General features: G+C 59.3%; 1 protein-coding gene across 4 annotated transcripts in view; it reads right to left on the bottom strand.

Moving 5' to 3' along the window:
* Positions 1-17,788, bottom strand: part of EPHB3 (EPH receptor B3) — a 29,428-nt gene extending 11,640 nt beyond the window's left edge. For 2 of the 4 annotated variants that reach the window (XM_030954102.1, XM_030954104.1), the window contains exons 1-3: positions 17,643-17,788; positions 4,280-4,344; positions 3,171-3,843 (exon numbers count right to left, since the gene is read on the bottom strand). In XM_030954102.1, the coding sequence (XP_030809962.1) occupies positions 3,171-3,843; positions 4,280-4,344; positions 17,643-17,739 (835 nt within the window). In that variant the 5' untranslated portion in view covers positions 17,740-17,788. The remainder of the gene's footprint in view (positions 1-3,170; positions 3,844-4,279; positions 4,345-17,642) is intronic. The other 2 variants (XM_030954101.1, XM_030954103.1) reach the window with 2 other exon arrangements.
* Between the last annotated feature and the right edge of the window lie 1,259 nt (positions 17,789-19,047).

Below are 19,047 nucleotides of genomic sequence, written 5' to 3'. Positions count from 1 at the left end.
AACCGGCAGCTCTCCCTGCCTTCCCTGCTGCTGCCTTTGATCTGGAATCCCGGGCAATTAATCCCAGGCAGTTTCACTTCCTGGGTTTCATGCAGTAAGCCCATGTTGCAATGCAAAGCTGCAAACAGTTGGCAAGTGCAATGCTTGCTTGGCAATTTTTTTTTATTTAATTCAGGGTGATGTTTTCATTAGTCACTGATTGCAAGGGAAATTTATTTTTGCAAAAATTCTGATTTTGGCCCCAGCTTGACCTGCGCTCACCTACTGATTGTGCCCAAATGTTCAGTGCCAGGTGCCATGAGAAAAGAAACATCAAAAAGACTGAGAAATGGGTCTCAGGAAGGTGTGGTGTCATGCTGGACACCGTCACCCCCAGTGCTCCTACAGTTTGGGTATCCATGGAGTGCACCACACAGACTCCATTCCCCTCCCAGGCGGGGTGCAGGCTCTGGGGGCACTGTGGTCCTCCTCCTAAGCAGAGGGGACATGCAAGGAGGGGGCTCATTGTCCACCTGGCACAGCAGCCTTTCTGCCTTTGCGTGAAGCCAGCAACACAAGGGGTGCAAATCCCAACAAATCCATCACGGAGCACATGCCCAGGAGCATTTTTGGGGAGTCCCTTGACATCAAATCCCCTGAACTGTTTGGGTGCCTCCTAATGAAAAGGAGAAGGGATGGGGCTGGGGGAAAAGCTAAACCCCAGGGGCTGCAGGGCGTGGGGTGTGAGTGCAGTGCCCCCCAGCCCATGGAGGCATGTGGGAGCCTTTGCTCCCCTCCCCGGCCAGCAGCTCCTTCTTGTCCTCCAAGAGCTGCCTCTGCAGCTCTGCGTGGCAGGGAGTGTGTGGGAAGCGGCACAACCCCCAGAAGGGCCGTGTGCTAATTAAATAAAGATAATGAGGCTGAGAATGAGATGCCAAATCAATGCTGTGGCAACTCAGGAGTAGAGCGCCAGGTACCAGCCTGGCGTATTGCCTTACAAAGCATGCCAAAGAAACTGTCTTCAGTCGGGCACGATGAGCCCTCTGCTCCCGAGGGACTGGGATACAAGCTGCATTGTAACAGGTCTGAATGTGAGCTCTAATCTTGGCTTGGATGGAGATAAAGAGGAGGAGGAGGAGGAGGAGGTCTTCAAAGGCCACTGAAAGTCTGGGAAAAGGGGGAGATTTACAACAGGGCTTATCCCATCTAAGCAGTAACTGGGTATTGTTATTTATTAAAATGCCATCTGGCACTCTGGAGCGCTGCTCGCCTGCACGGTGAAGCCCCTCCGGGCTCCCTGGGGCAGGAGTGATGAAACCCCAGCTTTGGGGGGCTGCATCCACACCTCTGCCCACAACACAGGCTCTGAGACTTCTTGGGGTGCTGGACTGTGGAAATGGGGTAAGGGAACATCCAGCCAAGAGGAGAAAAGGAGCTGCAGCTCCAGCTTCTCCCAGCCCCTCTTCAGCTGTTTCCACTTAAAACACGCGATCATATGGCGGAAAATCTGATCCTACAAGCGCAGTGCAACTTTCCCAGAGAAACGTGAGGACAGCGCCGCTGCTGCCCAGCGAGGAGGCAGGCTGCCGGATGGAGACATGCCCGGGGCCCAGCGTGGCTTCCCTGCCTGCTGCAGCAGAAGCTGGGGCTTGGTGGGAAATCAAAGGCGCTGGGAAAGCTGCCACATGGGGGTCTGCCCAGTTTGGGGATGCGGAGATGGGATCTTGCCCCAGGCTCCTGAGCCTAATCTGAGGAGCTCTGTCCTGCCTTGGGATGGCCCCTCTCAGCACATCCCCAGTCCTGGCTGGAAACTGTCATCTTGTGCCCAAACCTCACTCTCTGCTGGGAAAGAGCCAACACTGTGTATGGTCTAAGATCTCCCAGTCCAAGCAAGAAGGAAAGCAGCTACCCAGGGGGATGGACCTCAGTGCAGTTTAAAGTGTGGACAGATGCCTGGCGCTGGTGTCCATCAGCTCAGGAGAGCCAGACTGGTGCTCACAAGACTGATGCAGGGGGCTGTGGCTCTGAAGTCAGAGCTGTGCTGGCACTGATGGTGCTGGAGGCTCTGGATCCCCGGCAGAGCTGTGGCCCTGTGCAGGCTGACCTCTCCCTACCCAGCCACAGCAGCACAGCTGTCAGCCACACTGCTCCCAAAGGCAGCGGGGAGGCCAGCCTGGCCCGAGCCCCACGTCACAGGCCATCCCAAATCACACGGCCCCTGCCAAGAGCAAAGGGCTGGCGCCAAGCATCCCGTCATCGGCCAGCACAAGGCATCCAGGGCTGGGGGCCCCGCCAGCATCCCGCTCCCTGTACAATGCCTGCAGCCAAGGGGAATGGCAACCTTTCTGCCCTAAACCCCAGGCACCCCAGGGCAGGGTCCTCCCTGCCAGAGACAGCTCACAGGAAAAAAAATCACCCCAAGGGAATGCAACGTTCATCCAGACAGATTTTTTCTTACCAACACACCCCAACTGGGTTTAAACAGCAACACCAAAGCTACTGTGGGAGAGCATGGCAGCTGCAGGACCCACAGAGAGCTATCCTGCTGCTGGGGCGGGTCTCCATCCCCAACATCTCCACGTGCAGGATATGTTCCCTTCCAGCAAGAACAAGGAGCTTCAGATCCCCTGCCTTCGTGCTGGTCCCTACCATCCCTGCGGCAAGCTTTCAGCATTGGCAGGGGGAGCAGGCATCAGCATGGCTTCTCCCACAGGGGAGCCCTGCTCACCACCAGGGCTTCTGAACAAGCCTCCGCACAAGCAGTGTGAAATCACACTTGCCAAGAACAATCGCTCGCCCCAGCCACGAGCACTGCAGGAGGGAGAGACAGAAGATGCTGGATACGGCAGCAGCGATGAGAGAGAGGTTTTGGTAATGCTCAAGGGCTTAAATGTGCTGGATCCCTGCTGAGGACCATGCCTTGAGCTGCAGCTCTGTGCAGGGAGATGCATCCCACAGAGGGTAGCACTGCTGGTTGCTCACCAGTGTGTCCCAGCAGACACTGCATGAGTCCAGACCACAAAGGTTTTAAGGCTTCGGAGTCAAACTGCAGACCAGTCCTCTGAGATACCACCCTGCTCCCTCATCAGGGAAAAGCCTCCAAGACCAGACTGAGCTCAATGCAAAATCACCTCCTTCACACCAATGCACTCATGAGGACAAAAGCCATGATCACTCTGCCATGCACATACCTTGGCACTGGGTATCCTTCATGGTGGGCTCATATCCAGCAGCACACGTACATGCTCCCACGGGTACCATCCACTCGCCGTCGCCGTTGCAGTACAGCTTGAGGGGCACAGACACCTCCACTGCATTGGGGATGCAGGTGCCCGGGGCGATGACCAGGGAAGTGGGCTCGGCCCCCGTTAAAGTCTCCGGGAAGATAGCAAAGCCCGCAATGGTGTTGGAGCATTTCTTGTAGAAAGCCCGGACGGAGATGAGGGACATGCAGGCTCCCAGGTCTTGGAAGGCAAGATAAAAACCATTCTTGGAGAGAGGGCCAAAGCTGCGCACCTTGGTGTTCACGCGGCCAGACTCCAGCTTGGAGAAGCTCTCATCTGGGGCAATTGTATCCACTTTGATATAGGGGTTCTCCATCCAGAAAGGGCTGTTTGCAGAGGCAGAATCCGTATCTGACTCATAATAGAAGAGGTTGAAGGTCTCTTTGCAGGAGCCAGGGATGTTGGGGATGCTGTTGCAGTCCCGCACAGTGAACTTCAGCTCCACATAGACGCGCTGGACGTCCTGGCGCTGGATGAATTTGGTACGAAGCCAGTTGTTCTGGTTGGCCTCCCGTACGTTGCAGACCTGGTACGTGCGGATAGGGTTCATGGCCTCGTCATAACCACTGACTTCTTCCCACTGTGATTGAAAGGGAAAAGGTTAGATCCCCAGCCAGGGACAGCAGTGCTACAGACACATCGTGAATGGCACAGGGTGGGGGGGAACAGGCAACAGTCAACAGGGAAGAGCAGCAGCTACACCTTCACCTGTCACAACCCTCTTGGTCATCAAGTTGACTAAGAGCAACCCAGGCCAGGGACCATGACACTCCCACTCCACTGGCACTGAGTCAAGAGGAGATGGTTTCACAAGGCGAGGATATGCACAGGAGGAAAGGAGAAAGGTGCAGCCAGCTTCACAAAGGCAGTGGTGAGCAACCATGATTCCCATGGGGCCAGGGCCAGCTCTGCCCTCGATTCCCATGGGGCCAGGGCCAGCTCTGCCCTTGATTCCCATGGGGCCAGGGCCAGCTCTGCCCTTTGGAAGTCAGGACCAGGGCTGGTTCTAAACTTACCCCTGTCTCCGGATGAGTTGTCCATGCCAACTCAGAGGTCACCCACTTTGTGTCCATCAGGGTCTCTGGAGAGAAAGGAAGGAGAAAAAGAAATAATTGGAGATGAAGGCCAAGATTAGAGGGGAAAAAAACCAGGAGGAGTGGGGGAGAGGAGAGCTGAGCCTGACATTTCTGTGGAAAACAGCAACTTGGGGGGTGAGACGTGGTGGGAGGAGGGGGGAGTGGCGCAGACAGACTCCAGATTTCTCTTCTCCTGTCAAGAGAACAGGAAGAGCGAGGCGTCCCTGGAGAGCTGTGCTGGAGGAGGCAAGCGGCAGGACGAGGAGCTGGCCAGGTGGCAAGGGGGAGATGGGGACAAGCTGCCATCCCCAGCCACCAGCACAGCCAAACGTGTCCCCCAGGCAGTGCAGGGGTGCCAAAGGAGGAAGACCGGGCGCCCCTGTCCGCACCCTCCCCCTCTGCTTTGGCAGGGCGCGTATTTAATGTGGCTGGGGTTGAAAGGGCCTGTTCCCATGACAGGGTGGTGCGGGCCAGGCAGGTTTATCCAGAGGAGGAGGGACTGGCAGGCTGCTCTCCCAGAGACGCCCCACATCACTCATTTTACAAGAGGGGAGAAGAATTTGACCGTCTGGCCAACATTCCTGGAGCAGACTACAAGACAAACCACCCCGGCAGCATTCCCCAAACAGCCCCAGCCCCAGCCTTGGGGGAGCGAGACGCTTGTCTGGGAAGAGCTGCAATTGCAGGCAGCTGTCGCTAATCCCAGGCAGAGCCGCGTGGCTCCGCGCGAGCACCACGCGCAAAAACCAGCAGCGAAACACAAGCATGAGAGCACACTGGCATGCTCAGGGGCCAACGGCCCCTCTGTGAGCTGCTGGCCCTGTGAGTTCTGCTCCAGGGATGGCCCTTAGGCTGTTTGGAGGGGAGCAGGCACCCCGGCACCCTGGGGTCCTCTGGACCTTCCTTTGCCTAGCGGGGGTTTGGTGGAAGGGGGGTGCAAATGCCTGGAGACCCTGGTGTGCTCAGGGGGGCTTTGCTGCTTGCACCGAGCAGGACCCAGGACCAGGGCCAAAACACCTCCCTGACAAGGGCATCCTCCTCCCCAGCCACAAGCATGGCCCCATGTGAAACCCTCTGCAGCTCCCCAAGGGCTGCCCATCCATCTGTCCACTTCTCAGCCCACCCGGGCTCGAGAGGAAGGGCAGGGAGCCACGGCTGTCCTAGACCCAGCAGCGGGCTGGGAACCGCTCACTCTTGCCAGCTGGGGCACAAGGACATGCCAGGGCAGCTCAGCTGTGCCAGCACCACGGCTCAGCCCCACAGCAAGAGGCAGTTTCAGCTTCTTTCCTTCCAGCCCAGGAAAACCCCAGGCTGACCTAGGCAGGGAGGAAGTGTGGAGGAGGAAGGAAGCATTCACGCATCGCAGGGTTTCGGATGAAGCCCGACTGGAGGTAAACACCTTCTTCCCGTGTCCCACCCCAGCGAGACCCGCCAGCAGCTCCCAGGCCAGCACCCACAGGCAGGCTGGGAGCACAGGCTGTGGGTGCCACCACGGCACAGATAAACAAGCATGTCTGGGGATACGTGGGCTCTCTGACCTGCCTTGTGGTTTGCCAGGTTCCCAGCTGGGCCAGCGAACTTGCTTCTCGCCCAGGCTGTTTGCCCAGAGCAAACACAAACACAGTGCCATTGTGGCCTGGTGGCACTAGCAGTGGGCATGGCACTGGGGACAGAGGGAGGAAAACCTTTTGTGGTGCCAACTCCCCACTGGCAGAGGTGCAGAAGGGCAGCATCTACATCAGACTCCAATGCAGAGACGGTTGCTGGGCAGGGTTATTTGCTGTTTCTCAAGAACACAAACTAGGGGCATCTGGCAAAAACAGAGGGAAGGAAGAAGCCCTCTGTCAAGCAGGTAATGCAGGAAGGGTGGGACACAGGATGGGCAGAATGGCTCTGTGCACCCAATAAGGCAGCTTCTGCTCAGTCTCAAAGCACTACCTGCCCAGGGGACACAGCAAGGCACCATCTCTCTCCCTTCCCATATCCCACACCATTAGTTACTGAACCCCGGCAGGATCCCAAGTGTGGCTTTGCACGACCACAAGACCACAGGAGACACTGCTGCGCTTCCCAGACCCCTGCATGGGGCGGCTGCCAGGGCGGGCAGGCAGTGCCAGATGATGGGGGAGCAGGTTCCAGGAGGGGGCTGCCCACACCTCTGTGAGGGACAGGCCCTGTGCTGGCTGCCCTAATAAGGGCACAGCGGTGCTGAGGGCCCAGACACGCCGCGCTGGCGGTGAGCAGAGCCAAGCGTGTGCTCAGCGCTCACAGTGCGGGGCTGCCAACTCCCGGGGCAGAGACTCTGCGGGTCCAGCCAGTGCAGGGCCAGCTGGGGGTGTTTCTGCAGGAGGAGTGGGGAAAGGATGCCCTGTGTTCTCAGGGCTGGGGCTGCTGATGGATGAGCGGCTGTGGCGGTGAGTCAGGCCAGGGAGATGGGGATCTGGGTGGCAGGGTGTGCCCACAAATAGAGTGACACAAGGATGCTGTGGCAAGCCACAGCATAGCATGGACTGACCAGACCATGGTGGGTGTTTGCTTCCCAAACCTGTCCAGGGGATGCGGGAACTCTCCTGCACAGCAGCAGGCCCCATGTAGGAAGCCTTTGCCATGGCAGCTGTCCCCTCCGGCAGCGTCCTTCCCCTTGAGTGTTGGCCGTGGGCTGAACCTCAGCTTGGACAGGAGGCTCGCTGCCTGCATCCTAATTTGGCAGCATCTGCCATCTGACCAGCAGAGGAGAGAAAAACTGACAGACCCAAGCCGGCTGTTGGTGTGAGAGCCACGTAAACCACACAGAGAGAGCGGGGAGGGGAAATAATAAAAAAAAAAAAAAAATTCACTGAGCAACTCAGCTAAAGGAAACAGGCTGAGCACAGAGGGCAGAGGGGGTTTCCTGCAGCCACAGGAGTGACCCAGGTGGGGTCAGTGGAGCCTCTCAGACCCCTGCAGCCCGCCATTGTGAAGGTCATGGGTGGAAGGCCCTATAGGCTTCTGTGCTGCATGGTCCAGGGGCTGTTGCACACGCTGAGCTGAGCTGCAGAAACTGCTCTGAGCCCTTAAAGGTGCTGCAGAGCTCTCACAGTGGCCTGGCCCTGAACCTGGTCCTCTCTCCCAAAAACACTGGGGCACACCAAGCACTGGCCCCCCTTGAAAGGGCATGTGAGAGAGCACGCTTGGGGCTGGGGAGCCCAAGCACTGGACTTCAGAGGTTCAGGATCAAGCAACTGCTCTCCTCCTCTGGCCCATGGTGCCAGAGGGGGGTTGAGAGGTGTCACCGGTGATCTCCCAGCACAGTTCAGGTTTGCAGGTGCTGTGGAGGGACGTGAATGGCGTCAGGGCTGGCTGAACAGTGAGTCAAAGCCACTTCAATCCCGCACACCACAGCAAGAGCCTGGTCCCATTAGTCAACGGGAAATTGGCTCCCAATTTTGCCAGCTTGGGAAGTCACCCTAAGGCCTGTTTTATCACTGTCTGCAGTGCTGGGAGTTGTCCTCTCCTTACCTTCATCTGGGCAAAATCAAGGCATGGAGCAGGAGCCCAACTATGCTCAGCAAGTGCAGCCAGCCAGGCTTGACTCCACACAGAAGCAGAAGTTCCATGGCAGAGTGGGATCCCAAGACAGGGAAAGATTCTTACTCCTTGGACAGGGCTGTGAGCATCATTCTGGCTGCCTCCTCCCTGCCCTGCACGTCTCCTCCCAAGCACACCCTGAGCTGCAAAGACGAACGGTCCCCTACCAGCAGCCCTCCCATCACCTCCACAGAGTCCCAGCAGTTCACTAGGTGTTTGAAGCCCTGGCAAGGACCCATCTGGAGCCGGGGACCTCTCTCTCCTGGTGCTGAGGCTCAGGAATGCGGCATGCATGGTCTGAGGCCAGTGAAAACGTTTGAACTCCCCCCTTAAGAGGCCCAGAGAGCCCGTCTCGCGCTGTTGAGCGGCAGACGCGCGCGGCAGCGATGGCTGAGCCAGAAAAGGGGGGGAAATATCAAAATTCTTTCAAGATGAAGCCACTGGGGAAGACTCAATCCTCTCCACCAATAAGCTCCACTTTGAATGCTCTCCCCTTAGAATACGTGGACTGATGGCTTTTATCAGGATACACCGGCAATATAGGACGCCAGCTCTTTGGCCCGATGAGGAGAAGGCAGCTCATGCAAGTCCAGAGCATCCTGGAAGAAGGCAAGGGAGAAGAGTTAGTAAAGACACCCACGCAGCCTTGCTGCAAACAGAGGAACCTGTTCTGCAACGTGCCCATGCTCTCTGTGAGCTATGCACACCATGGCACCATGTCTGCAGGAGCTCAGCATGGGGCAAGTGGCCCAGACCAGCCTTATGTGGCCCCTTGCCCCACACTGAGCTCCTGCAGACACCACCAATGGCTGGGCCATTTGCCCCAGGACATGGCTTGGCTTCCACCATGGTGGCTGCTAACAGTGGTGCCAGGTGCCTCTTTTCCCCCTCACTGCCAAGCTTTTTTCCTCTGGAAGGAAAGCTAGCTTGTTTAGAGATGCACTTTTAATCCTCGACACTACCTGCTATTCAAAAAGCCACCAAAAGGGGCATCTCTGCATATTTTAATTTCTTTCTCAGTTTTGAAGATAATTACACCAGGAGTGAGTGGCCTTGCGTGCTCCCCATTCAAGCACCTATCAGTACAATTAATCCCAGCACTGTTCTGAGCAGCGGCACAAAGGCCCTTTGGTGTAAGGTCCTTTATCTGGGAACAAAGAGCTGCCTGTGGGAGAGAACCTGAGGTTGCACTTTTCCCGCTGACAAGCGTTCTGTACACAAAAGCTGAGCCACAGGAGCGCCCTGTGAGCGCGTCAGGTCTGGGAGACCCCGCAACACGTTTTCTTGAAGCATGTGGCTCACCCAGATCCCTCCTCCTCCTCCTCCAGGAGGGCTCTTCCCCCTCTGACCCCAGCTAAACCCTGTAGCCGTCCTCCTCCCAGGCAGGGGATGTCCCTGCTCCAAGGCCAGGGGACTCCCCATGCTGCCTGCATTTGGGAAGCTCTCCAGTGCCCCTCAGCCCACGTGCTCCGTGGATGGAGCACAGCACAGACAGCAGCTCTGGAGCACAGGAGGTGGCGTGCTGGGAGGTTTCGGCACTTGGCAGCCCCTTGTGCCTGAGCTGCACTGCAGGGAGGAGAGGCTCTTGCTGATGCAGTCAAGAGCCAGGAGAGCAGGGAGGAAGGCTGCAGCCAGCGTGGGAGGCATCAGGCAGGGAACCAGCAGGCACCCTCAGTGGTCAGGGGGTACCCGTGATGGAGGTGCCAGGCATGGGGTTTGTGAGCCTGGGGAAGGTTCTGGCAGGCACTATTTGCTAGTTGTCTCTGCAGGAATGGGGCTGGCAGCACTGCCAGCATGCTGTACGACTCACATGCCCTCATTCTCCCCCAGGAATCCCATCTCTTCCAGGGACCCCCTGCACCCCCCCTAGTGCCCAGCGCAAGGCCAGGGGGCTGTGCTGGTCCCACCCTTGCCCTCCCCGACTGTCAGGCCGGGCAGGCCAGGCAGTGCGGTTCAGCCCAAGGGAAGGGCTGGAGCACTCCCTATCACCGCCCACGCTGGGAACCTGTCCTTATGACAAGCAGGGCGCCTGCTGCTCCCCAGCGCCGAGGGGGAAGACGCGAGGCTGCCGTGGGAGCTGGCCCCCCACCCCAGCCCTCTTCAGGGGCCACAGGGGCTCTGACCCCACATGCCCACCAACGTCCACTTGTCCCAGGTCCAAGGCAAGCCAGCGACTTGTCAATGAGCTGGGAACAAAGGGAAGAGAGAAGGGGAAGAAAGAAGAAAAGGGGCCTGTATCACAGCTGTGGCCCTTCATGCCAAGGGCGTTTGGCCCATCATCAAAGGGGATTGGATTTGCTGAGGCAAATGATGACACATCCACTTCAAGCGGGGCAGGTTCTGCCTGCTGCTGGAGGCGAGCCATCGGAGTGAAGAAGTACTGTGGGCACTTAATAATAGACTCATTATTTCTGCATTATGGCAGGGCCCAGAGGCCCAAACTGAGATTAAGGGCCCTCTGCGCACACAGGGCACATGCACATACCAAGCCAGGCAGTTCCTGCCCAGAGAGCCCAGCCAGGGGTGGGCAGCACTGCCAGTCCTGGCATCATTCACCACTGCCAGGTCCAGCCCTGCCAGAACCATGGTAAACTCACAGCAGGGCCCAAGACTCCAATTCCAACAATGCTCCAAGGATGCATCCTTCATTTCCCAATCCCACACCTACATTGGGGTATTAACCTCAAGCCAGGAGACGGTCCCATGGCTCTGAGCCACTGGCCTACTGCATCTCTCTCACAGTGCTCCCCATCCGATCCCAATGTCCTGCATCTTCTGCATTGGCCAGATCCAGACCCCATATGACTGGGAGCTGCCTGGCACATGGGGTGGAGGGGGACAGGAATGCTCCCTCCATCCAGCCCTGCCCTGTCACCAACCCACCACCCGCTAACTGGCTGGAGAGGGTTTTCCGGCCACGTGCTCCTCACCAGGATCTGTTTCCTGATGGCTGCGAGACAGACTGAAGCATGTGAGAGAGGACAGGTGCCAGCTCTGCAAAAGGCAGATCAAGTGGCAGCGGCTGGGATGCAGGGAGGGATGGGTGCTCCTTTCCACATGGTCACGCACTGGATCAAGGCAGGAAGAACGGATTTCTGCTGTTTTATGAGCAGAGCCATGCCAAGCTGGGCTCCAGCACACTCCAGCATCACACTGTGTGCATCCCCTTCTAAACCACAGCACTTGGAGCCTCGGACTTTTGCAGGACGGCAGCTTCTGCCCTCCAGCTGCACGCCAAGGACACGTGCAGCCCGCTGCCCAAAGCCTGCCAGGTCCCGCTGCCAGGCCCTGGTCCTGCAGAAAGGCTGTACCAACACTGGGAGAAAACGGGAGCCAGCTGCCCGAGCCCAGCCCTGCACTGCAATTACTGTTCTATTAATACCACGGGGATTTCGGATGTCAGAGCCCAGCGTGCTACGCCAGGGTCAGCCTGGCCAAGGAAGAGCTGCCATCCCTGCCCACGTGGTGGATGTGGATGTGCCCTGGTACTTGCTGCTTCAGCTCGCCTAGGGGGAAAAGATGGTTTTGCTGTGCCAGGCTGTGTGCAAAGGGGAATGGACAGATCCCACAGACAGCCTCTCATTCTTGTCTGCTGCCAGACTGCTCACCTGGGACAGGAATGCCCCTGCCTGGCCCAGGGGAAGGGGCTGCCCTCTGCAGCTCTCTGCTACACAGACAATGTGACCAGCTGTGCCAGGCAGGCAGGAGCTCTAGGGCCAGCAGGCAGGACAGATTTATAGGTCGTCGTCCCCAGCAGGAATGGCCATGCCGCCGTCCTCTGCTGCCACAGAAATAACTCATCTGATCAGGAGATGCCAGACCTGTTCGAGCCACAAATGCCATTGACTAGGACTCGGGCAGCAAATCAGCCTGCAAAGCCACCCTTGTTTCCAGGACATGTTATGATGGGGACACTCCTGCCACCTCTCTCTGTGACCCCACTGCCCTGTGGCCATGGTTTCATGGGACAGGTGTTCCCACGGGGCCACCAAGCTGAGCTGGGCTGGTACGGGTGGGTGAAGAGCCCCAAAGTCCCCAGGGGACGGAAGAAAAGGCAGTCAGTACTGCAGACCTGCCTCCACAGGGCAACTGCTTGCGTCAGGCTGAGATCCAAAAGGCCCCTCTCTCCCTCCAGTTCCATTTTTTTTTCCAGGTTGTACTTTTGGAAAGTGCCCAGAGAAAGAGTAATGATATTTAAAAGAAAAAAAACAACCACCCCTTCCCCAAAAAAGGTTACTCTGTGCACATCCAAAGGCTCGCCCCACAGACGGGTAGCTTGGCTGCCAAGCTCCATCCCATCCCGGCAGCGCAGAGTGGGAGTTTCTGCCAAGATCTCCCTCCTCTCTACTGCCTGGGGCAGTTACCCAAATCTCCGCGCTGCTCTCTGCTCACTTCCTCAGCTCTCTGAGAGCACCAAGCCCATCTGGAACTGCTTAAACCCAAATACTGCCCCCCCCTCCCTCCTCCACCTCCCCCACCCCCAAAGTCAGATTCTTCCAAAGTTAAAACAAGCACAGAGTCAGGAGGGGGTGCCGGGCCGGGCTGACTCGCTCCTTCATTTCGGTTTAATTTCTGGGGAACTAGAATAAATCTGTTCCTGGCGATCGTTCAAGCCCTGCACATTTTTCTCATTAATAAAAAAAGGCCTTGGATAGCACGCCGCGTGTGCGTGCCCCCCCTCCCTGCGGGGTCCCCCTGCGCCCCAGCCCTTGCTGGGCAGGCACTGAGCACCTGAGAGATGCAGGACTGGGCGCAGGGGACATGGGGACAGCAGTGTCCTTTCCCTGGGACAGGGATGGATTTCGGCAGCCCTGCGCAACAGCCACACCTCACAGAGGAACAGGGAGGCTCAAATGCCCCTGCAGCTGCTGCTGGGCAGGAGAATCCTGGGGGAGGGCTCCCCTGGGAGGGGACATCCCTGCTGCCCACCCCTGCAGCCCCCGCAGGGCCCCCGGGGCATTCCTGGGGAGGGGGCCCAGAAACAGGTGTTTGTCAACAGCTCCTGCCACATGCATGAGAAACGCCAGGCCCCGCAGCGCAGCAATGGGGCTTAGCAATGGGCAAAAATAAAATAAAGAAAACCCCCCAGCAAAATCCTCCCCCTGGTCCCAGCCGGGGACCCTCAGCCAGCACACGCTGGCACGTGCGTGGAGAGCGGCCATGGGGCCGGTGCTCGGCCCTGCGCTGCGCTCCAGCCTCTTCTCAAGATGGCTCCCGCTCCTCTTCAGCGGGGCGGCCATGCGAAGACAGCACTGGGCTCGCTACCTCCCAGCTCAGGCAGCACAGGCTGGAGGGCTGAGCTGCGCCGAGGGGAAAGTGGGCACCAGGGGAGGGATGCAGCCCCTCTGGGAGTGGTGGTGGCACTGTGGGAAAGGGACGTGGCCCTGCAGAAAGGGAATGTTGCCCCACTCCCAAGCTCAGCTCCATGCCTCCTCTGTGGCGATGCTGAGAGTGGGTGATAATGGTCCCCAAGCACAGGAGGATGAGGCTTCACCAACAGTGCCAAGCCTGTCCCATCACAGGCAGGATGCCCACCCACCTTCCCTACAAAATGGCTCCCACTTGAGGCTCAGCTCTGCGAGGGAACAGCCCATGCCCCACAGCCAGCACCGCCCAGCCAGAGCACAGGGCTGGGTTTGGAGCAACAACAACAACAACAAAAATGCAATAAAAAAAACCAAAACATGACTTCAAATGGGACGGTCCCAGTCGGGTGGGAGTGTCACTGCAACAGGCTGCCCGGCCTTCAAGATGGCAGCCCATCCCTTGGGGCATGGGGCTCTGCCTGGCTCTGCAAGGAGATTCCTGCCCATGGAGGGGCACCACCATCCCCCAAACGCTTCATGGGAACATGCTGGACCCAGAAACAACAGCAGCTCATTATGGTTTCAACCACTGAGAAGCCTGTGGCAACGGCAACCACCAGCTCCACCGCAGCCCTTGGGTAGAGTCCCCCTTTCCCAGGGTTCTCCTCCGGGGGAGGCTGACACCCACCCTGTGGTCTGCACCAGCTGGGAATGGGGATTCCGACCCCGGGGCCACCCCAGCACCCTTCCCCCAGAGCGGCTCCCAGGCGGAGACGCTTAATCCCGACAAACCAGTTTGACTCAGCACAACAGGAACAGCTACAATTTTAAAAACATGCAAGTCTGTGATTCAGATTGCTGGGGCTGTTTTAATTAAACGCCAAGCTCCTCTGCTCCAGCGGCAGCAGCAAACGGCTCACGGAAAGAAAATGCAACAAACTGGTTTCCCCAAATATCTCTTGCAGTAAGTCATCATAACAAAACAAGGAGTTTCGGTTCATTCCTTAAAAACCAGAGGCCGCTATTCCCAATTGCAAGGGCTGGGCAGGCATGGCCTGGCAGCCACAGCCTTGCTGTACACTGAGGGAGAAATGTGGGGCTGCAAACAGATCCTGGTGCTCCAAGTTTTCCCTCTTCCCAGCTCTCCGCATGCTCCGCCTGACACAAAGGAAAGCCCTTCTCCTCCCCTCCTCGGCAGCACGGATGGAAAGGCTTCCTCGAGCGCAGCTTTTACCGAGGAACAGGAGATTTAATGAATCCAGCGAGTGTTGCAGAGCCCCACGATCCGCTTTCCCTCACAGCCCTACCCCAAACACCCATAAAACAGCAGGGCCAACTTCACCGAGTGCCCCACCAAGAAACATGCCATTTCTGTGAAAAGTAATTAAACAGAAAGCAAATCTCTCTGCCAAGAAAATACCTGGGAGCTCCAGCAAAGCGGTCAATTAGGCAGGAGTTTGCCAGCGCAGAGAGGAGCGTGGTCAATCTGTGTGACACCCAGCTGGGGTCTGGGGGGCGTCACTGGGCAGAGCTGGTGAAGAAAATCCCCCCTAGAAATCTTGCTGCCTTGCGGGGTTCGGCTATTTCACTAGAGCCCAAATCTGCTCAGGACTACGTGCAGCAAACTACAGTGCTTCTGCATGGGAGTTCACAGGGAAGCACGTGGGAAACTCCAAGTTTAAATGGAGTCCTGAATCCAGAGAGGCTGCTCAGAACAGGAACAGCCTGGGAGAGTGGCTCCTAGGGAGAGCAGGTCCCTGTCCCAGCCTACCCGCAGCCCCAGGGCGACAGGCAGATCCAGTCTGTGGCTGTCCATGCTCCCTTGGGCCAGGGTGTTTTGAAGCCTGGGGTTTTAGCCCTGGATGGTCGGCAAGGGCCCGGAACGCGGCACATTCCCTGTGCTGTTCCACCGCGTCCGCTCCCCACAGGGCCTCTGCTCCCACAGCCCCGCTGGGACAAACTTCTCGGCTCAAACCCCTGTGCTGGAGAAAGGATCCGCTGTTGCCCCTGGATAGAGCATTCCATCTGCAGCCGGCCTGGGGACTGCTGAACCAGAGAAGAAAAACACATTGTGGCTTCAAACAGACCCAGCGCACTTACAGGATCTGGAGAGAAACCATTTTCTCCTCGGCAGCACAAAGCCCTCACTGAGCTGCTGCCGAGCGCGGCTTTTCTCCTCCACCCCCGTGGGGCCTTGTAAAGAAACCCAACTCCCCGCCATCCCCTGGGGAATGGGGAGCGCCATTGAGCCCCAAAGCCCCCTGCCCTTCCAGCCCGGCACCAGCCGCAAGCCCAGCCCTTTGCACCTCGGAGGGGACGGTAAAGTGGCTGGGTCTGGGGACTGCTCGCTGCTGTTGTCTGCAGGACGTGCGTACAGATTTATGGCCATGCCAGATTTATGATCAGCACTAAAATATCCAAACAAACGTGCACATGAGATTTACAGTAACCTCTGGAACGCGCCAGTCCCCATCAGGAAGCAGCGGTGAGCGTGGACAGAAATGCCAAACGTAGCAGAAGAGCGGGAGCGGGAGCTCGCTGACCCTGATGCGAGCAGCGGCTTCCCTAAGCTGCAGAGGCAGGAGCCTCTCCATGCCAGCTGCAACTTTCCCTCCAGCTCGAACAAGAGCAAAGGGAAAAAAAATTAATTAAAAAAAAAAAAAGAGAAAATCCCACGGGGAATCGGGGCCAGCCCAAAAACTGCTGGGCAGCTGCCAGCCAGCCCTGAAGTGGTCCCACCAGGCTGGCACCCAGCTGGGCCCTGACCTCTCAGACGGTGTGTTCAGCCCCTGACCCCTCCACACATTCGGGAAGCTGAAAAAACCCAGTGACTCCTCAGCAGGGCCTGTTTATTTTCTCTCCATCCAATTCTTTGCACTGCTCCATCCCCAGACGGCAGCGGGGGAGAGGCTGGAGGGACTGTCCCCAGGTGATACACACCGGTGCTGCCAGCCCCCACACCAGCTATCCTTCCTAAATTCCTAAACCGGTGATGGGAAGCAGGTTGCGAGAGGCTAGCTGCAAGCGTGGGGCCCCGCCGGGCTCCCTGCCCACAACTTCATCCCCCGGCACCTCTCCAGAAGGCAGGGATGCCCGGGCGGGTGCTCCCCATCCCGCGAGGGCTGAGTGCCGGTGGCTTCTCCCTTCCCCTCCTGCCGCGGGGTTCCCGCTTAGCCGGGAGCTCACGGACCCGGCAGGCCCACAGCTCTGATTCCTACAGCGTACAAAGGACGAGGGGTTTTAAATTTTTTTTCCTTTTAAAGAAAAAACGAAAAAATCCCACGGAGAGAGGAGCAAAAGGAACGCGGACAATAAGCAGCCCCCAAACTTTCTACAAAGCCCAAAGCTTGAGGAAAGACATCCCCCAGCCACCGCAGCGGGGGAGGGCTCCTGCCCACGGCCACCCCCGGTGCCGCGGCCCGAACCTCGCAACGCCGGGCGACGGCAGCGGGAGCCCGAAGCACGACACCGCCTCCGAGCAGCCCCCGCCGCCCCCTGCCCGGGCGGGGGCACCCACAGCTCCGCTCCGACCGGGGGATCTCCCTTCCCTTCCGTCCCTCCCTCGCCAGCCCCCTCCCGCCGCTCCGGCAGCGGGTTCGGTTACCGGACACCGGAACGCCGCCGCCCCGGCACTCCGGCTGGAGCCTCGCACACTTTGTGCCGAGACAAAAACCCGTCCGGGCCCTCTTCTCCTCCTTCTCTCCGGTGCGACTCGCCTTGCCCGCTCGGGAACCCCCGGTACCCAGCGGGGCCAAACGCCTCTTTCCTCGCTCAAAGCTGCGGGCGCAGCGGCGCTGCCCCGCGGACCGGGGTTCACTTTCCAAGGGGGAGAGAATTACTGCCCGTTCTATTCCCAACTCCACTGGAGCTCGAGGGTGGGCGAGCCGCGGAGCGCAGACCCGCTCGGGGGTAGATGCGGCACGCGTGGCCACTCGCCCCGGAGATCCCACGCTGGAGCCTCGGGGGTTAAGGCAGCGGGCGCGGCGAGCCCTGCCGGGGAAGCGATGGAGCCGGACACGGCACACGGACACTCCTTCCGCGGCCCCACCAGTTCTGGCACGCCAAGAGCTTCCACTGAAAGAAATATTAATTTTCCAGCCCTCTCGGTCGTGGCGAAAAGCCTCGAAACGTGAACCGAGTATCCAAAGAGGCGCCGTTCCCTGCCAGCAGCCGCCGGCCGCGGATGCCGCGGCTCTGCCGCGCCGGGCTCGGTTCCACGGGGCGTTGACTCTGAAACCCACTGAGGGCGGCTAAGCGCTGGGAGCGGGGCTGCGGCGGCGAGCGCTCCGCAGCTACAACCGGGCATCCGCGGCGCGACGGCGAGTCGCGCTGAGCCACGACGGGCCTGGGACATCCCGGAGGATGCGTGCACCCGTGCGCGGTCGCTCGGGCCCCGGTGCGGCGGACGGGCACGCCTGCCCGGTACTCACCCTCCAGAGCGCGGCGGCCACCGGGGAGCAGCAGGAGCAGCAGAAGGGGGAGCAGCGGCGGCGGCGGCGGGGGGGCCCCCGGGCGGGCCGCGGCCATAGCGGGGGCGGTGCGGGCGGCCCCGCCGGGCAGTCCCGAGCTCGGCGCCACGCGCGGCTCCTCCGCCGCCGCGCCACGCTCGCGCTCTGGCGCCGCCGCCGCCGCCGCCGCCGCTGAGCCGAGCGGGGCGGGGCCCGCCCGCCAATCACCCCGCCCCTGGCAACCCGGCGCCCCTGGCGACGGCGAGCGCGGCGCCGATTGGGCCGTGCTGCGGAGGGGGGCGGGGCCTCCGCGGAAAGATGAATCGGAGGGGGCGGGCACTGCCCGGCGCGCCCCCCGTGGCCCCGCCCCCTGGCGCGGGAGGCGCAGGGCGGGGAGCGCGCCCCACCCAGCGGCCGCCCGCGGAACTGGGCTCTTAAAGGGACCGCGCTCCCGCCTGCCCCGCACTGCCTCGGCCCGCGCTGCCCCGTCCCTCGCCCCTCCGGGTGCGGGTGAGTGCGTGAGCCTGGTAGAGTGTGTGATGAGGGGAATGTGGGCCGCTCTGTGCCACACCACTGGCAGCCTGGTTTACCTGTGCCACCCACTGCCATTCCACTCTCTACTGTCCCATCCCGTCTCTCACTCTCATGCATCCCACCCTCGGCCAACCCATCTCACCCGATTCTCCCTCAGCTCATCCCATACATCCCATCCTGCTTCACTCATTCCATCTCATTGTACCATAGGCCTCCCTACCTCATCCGCACCACGATTCCCACCACACAAAGAGGGATGAATGCTGTGATCCTGGCTAAGCTGAAACCATACAGACAGCGCTCTGAAGTGACTTCTCCCAGGACCCCTACCCGTACCCACAGGGTGCCTTGCCCATCTTATTCCTGGTGGGAGAAGGTGCTGGTTACCATGCATGCAGGCACAGCTTACAAACCTGGGGGTCCCTCAGTCTTCTTTCCCCTCTGTCCTGACTTTGCTATGGGAAGGTTTTGGGGCCCTGTCTGGGACAAACTCTGCTCCCTCGGGATGGTGTATCCACACACACTGTCCTGGTGGCTGGAGCTGGCACTTCCATGTTCTTCAGGACAGACACATATCTGCCATGTTGGGTGTGGGACATGGGCTGCCACCTTTCCTGGCCCTCTGTGCTGCATCTGCCCCTCAGATACCTGGGGAGGCTCACTTGGGTTTAGCAAAATCCCTAATGCTGGGGAATGCTGATGCCCTGGTCCCTGGGAGTGGCTGGAACTCCAGCAGGTCCAGAGGCAGTGGGGTGCATGGTTGGTTGCTTCACCATGGGCAGCCTTGTCTCCCTGGCAGAGCCATCTGGGCTGTCCCTGCAGACACCTGCCATCTGCAAGTGGCACCTCCTCA

This window comes from Camarhynchus parvulus, chromosome 9, assembly GCF_901933205.1.
Source record: "Camarhynchus parvulus chromosome 9, STF_HiC, whole genome shotgun sequence".
Lineage (NCBI taxonomy): Eukaryota > Metazoa > Chordata > Aves > Passeriformes > Thraupidae > Camarhynchus > Camarhynchus parvulus.
This window is presented reverse-complemented; position numbering and strand designations above follow the sequence as displayed.